Below are 4,090 nucleotides of genomic sequence, written 5' to 3' on the forward strand. Positions count from 1 at the left end.
CGTTGTGTAAAGGGGGCAAGCCAAAGCTGCTGGACTGATCAGTTCAGAAATCTGTGAACCTAACTTTGTAGCATTTTCTTTGCACTGGACAGGAATAACTGTCATAGGAAACAAGGGCATTATAAAACCCTAACAACATCCTTTGCAAATAACAGATCCCCATCCAATTACATATATTTACCTTTTCTTTTCTATTTGGTATTGAGTAAAATATCCAGTGAAAGTGAGTTTGTGTTTAGTGTTCAAAGGCATGTGGTTATTACATAGCGTGTTCAATAAAGAAATTCCACACTGCAAGATTTTTCCAAGTATGTATGACCAGGAAACTCAGCTGTGCATGCCATCTGAGTATCAGACTAATTCTTACTCAAATGTTCCTTGTCTGTGTTCACCCTACCTTCTGTCTGGAAGAAAGTAAATTTTAACGTAAGGATTCCTTGGCCTCCCATCTTCCCTTGAAGGAAGATCCTTTGCTCCCAGTATTGTCACTATTAACTGATGACCAACCTTGTCATACCACAGTTTTATCTGTAATGAGAAAATATTAATTAGTGAACTCATTTCTACAACAAAGTAGCATATTAATCATTAAAATTAATTTTGCTCATAAGCTTATATTTATATTGGTTATTTAAATAGAAAATATCATGTTCTACTTTGTAATTATAACAAAGCATAAAAATAAATTAATACTATAATAGCTCAGTATGTACCAGAAGTTACTGTTTTTTCAAACCCCTGTACAATAAGTACATTGTTTCATACTGATTTTTTTTCACACAATGCTCTGGTTAGGGCTCTTCTCTCTTGGCAGTGATATTGTATTACATTTATACATATATATATATATATACATTTCTAAGGAGTTTATGCACAATGGATGGATTTTTTACGTCCTGTTGTGCTGGAAAGACTATGGGATAAGACCATAAATACTTAAAATCTCCAAATGTTTTTCAAGATGCAGGGACTCATGCTGAAATCATACGAGCCCTCCAGAAAGTGTAAGGGAGGGAGGCTCAGTAGTCCAACACTCTTCACAGTCCAACTCAGCAACAACAAGGCAAAACTACTATTATTGATCTGTAGAAGTTATTAATCAGTCTTAGACTTGGTCTCCTATCCTTTTTACTACAGTCATTAGAAGCTGCTATTTAGCTATATCAGTTTGAATACTATAGTTGCAAATACATTATTCAAGGAGATATATCTATATTAGATCAGTAACTGTGGAAGGGGGAAATGGTGCAGTTAGGAGAAGACAAAGCTTTCCAAATTGCTGGAGAGTCATTACGTGGTGGTACCACTGCAGTATTATTAACTACAGTTAACTGAGCAGGATCTCTTCATAGGGAATTTGCGTGAGGCAGAAGAAAAACTAGGACGTTTAAAGAAACACTGACACAGCCTGAACTTATGGAAATCAAAGAGGGTAGATAATGCCCATCTCTGCACCTAACCAAGCAGTGCACCTTTGGGCATGTATATACCCTAGCTAAGGCAAACATAATCGGGGGAAGGTGCACTTCCTGTGGAGCCCATCTCACAGCATTTCAGAGACAGGGTCTCCATCTGCTGTCATAGCTCCTCATCTTCAGAGTTTCAGTCACTTAAAGAAAAGTCTTGATGCAATTCTCAAGACTTTTGACCCACCAACATGAGGCTGATTTTACTTTCTGCCATTCCTAATACTTCACTCAGTGAGATTACACTAAGAAACACCAACTCAATCAATAGTGGCAGTGTACTACTTCTTTCTCCATTACTTTATCTCTTGTAACTCCTGTAGCCACCAATGAGCAGTGTTTGAGTGGATCAACATGTCGTTGGCCCAGCTACTGACTTTATAGGCTACTGGCGCTGACAGTTAAAGGGTTCTCTGACTACTAGATCAGAAAACTGTGAGAGAAAATATCCTTAATATGTCAGCTTTGAGAGAGTTCTAGATGCTGTTTCTACATTCCTGAAAAGCAAGGGGCTTTATCGGTGTTTTTTCTAAACTGAGAATTATCTGGACTACCAGGTATCTTCATCTGGCTACAAGATCAGAATTAGAAAGATTTGCACCAACTGTATGAATTCAGGGCAAAGCTTTAATGATGTCTGAAGTGCAAGTCAACTTCTCTGACACTAAATGTATCCACCCTCAGGGTTTCTTGGGAGTCGTCGGGCAAAGAACAAACTTGTCTAGTCCCACACCCCAAGGGGGAGTAGCACTGAAGACAATCTTCATCTGCTTTTTTGGGAAAAATTATCCCTGCTTAAGCAGAATGCAATACACTTGTGATGCATACACTATCACGAACTGTGACTGAGGGTGATATAATCTAGTCAAGGGTGACAAAAATATAACCAGAATTATTTGTTCATATTTAGGGTAAATATTTCTTCACTATGTTTGTTTCAGACTGAATTTTTGCAGGAAAACTTCAGTCAAAGTGTTTGGAGAATGACTCTAAGCAGAAAGTTAAATCATCTGACACCATTTCTTTGAAATGCTCTAACATCTGTGTTTTGAAACAAGAACTCAAAATCTTTGCATTGACTTATACCTTCTGCTTTTCTCTTAGTGCTGAAAGAAAATTGGAAAAACCTGTACATAGTGGGCATATTTTCCCTGTAATTTGGCTTGTTACAGGAAAGGTCAGGAGGCAGAATTATGACCAGAAGGCTCGCTCTCTCCTGTGTTCACACTGCTAGCACTCCAATATACAGCACAGCAATTTGTAACCCAAGAAGTCATTTGACTTGTATGCAAAGAGAAGGAAGAAACTGGGAGTGAAGGAACGCACAAAGAACCCCATGGAGGGAAGGATGGAATTGCATTCTCATAGGGTTAGAAGGAAGAAGGGACAAACCAGAAACCACTTTAGAATTATTGGAAAATTAAAGGATACTGGAAAATTAAAGGTTTCTTGTGAAACACGGGAAGAATGGAGCCACTAATGTCAAGGACCATAGAAGAACAGAGGGGCGAAAACAGACTAGATGAGATGACAAAAGGACCATCCATTTTGTAACTGGCACAAAATACGTTGCACAGAGAGACTGGGATGAAAGAAAATCTGATGAGAAGGCAGAAAATTGGAAAGGAAAATGAGAAACAAGGATTTAGACTAGCATACAGAACATGGAAAATGAGTTTGGGAATAGAACTGATCTAATTGTGATTCTCCTGTGCATAAGTATTACAACAATATTCAGATTGTATGGTATTTTCATACAAGAAACTTTTCTGTTTACAAAGAGAGAAAGAACAGCTGTTTGAGATAGCCAGGTGCAGTTCCATCCCTTTCTCTTTCCATGTATCGAGGGGCGGAACCCTTAAAACATTTCAAAAGGTGTTTACAAATTGCATGTTCTTCATTGCCTGTGAGCCTGGCATGAGACCCCGGAAACTGATTTGTAGTGCTAAGTAAAGCATTGGCTTTGAAGTCTGAGAAGTGCATTATGTCTGGACAGAACCTGGTTGTCTCAGACATTGATCATGGTTTCTCAATTCTTAATATATGCAGGACAATGCTGCCACACCTCACAGAATATCATATATACTTGAAGTTATGAAATAAACCTGAGATAGCACATGTAAAACAGAAAAGTTGATGAGGAAATTCTTTTTTATTTTTTATATAGCTTTGCTGAGCTATATGCGGAAAAGATACTTAACACCAAAAAGTGAAGAACGTTGAATTATTCAAACCATAGGGTGAAAGTCCCACAGGAATGTAGAGGTGTGATGTTCAGCACTGAAACACTTGAGCAGCTGACTAACAGTGCAAAATCTACAAACCCTCCATTCACCCCAGGGTTTTGGGGGTTTTTTGTTTGTTTTGTTTTGTTTTGTTTTTCTTTTACACATGCAGGGATGGCACTTTTGAAAGCTTAGAGTATCTAAGAAACTGCAACAATGTAATCCTGATCTAAATGAAGGAACGAGAAAGCGAAACACAATATCACAGGAAAACCATGCTGGCTGATACTAATGTGGAGGCTAACACCTGTAAAAAATTCTTGAATACGACTTTGTCTACCTAGATAATTTAGGATGTAGACACCTAAAATTCACTTAGAGAGTGATCCAACAGGAATG

General features: G+C 38.0%; 1 protein-coding gene across 1 annotated transcript in view; it reads right to left on the reverse strand.

The window, feature by feature from the left end:
* The window catches only part of LOC104491255 (regulating synaptic membrane exocytosis protein 2-like), a gene marked incomplete at both ends in the record, with an annotated part of 61,898 nt that overhangs the window by 18,736 nt on the left and 39,072 nt on the right, over window positions 1-4,090 (reverse strand). The window contains one exon of the mRNA XM_010133642.1: window positions 398-528. Within this exon, the coding sequence (XP_010131944.1) occupies window positions 398-528 (131 nt within the window). The remainder of the gene's footprint in view (window positions 1-397; window positions 529-4,090) is intronic.

The sequence above is a fragment of the Buceros rhinoceros genome, unplaced genomic scaffold, assembly GCF_000710305.1.
Source record: "Buceros rhinoceros silvestris isolate BGI_N320 unplaced genomic scaffold, ASM71030v1 scaffold4523, whole genome shotgun sequence".
NCBI classification, from domain to species: domain Eukaryota; kingdom Metazoa; phylum Chordata; class Aves; order Bucerotiformes; family Bucerotidae; genus Buceros; species Buceros rhinoceros.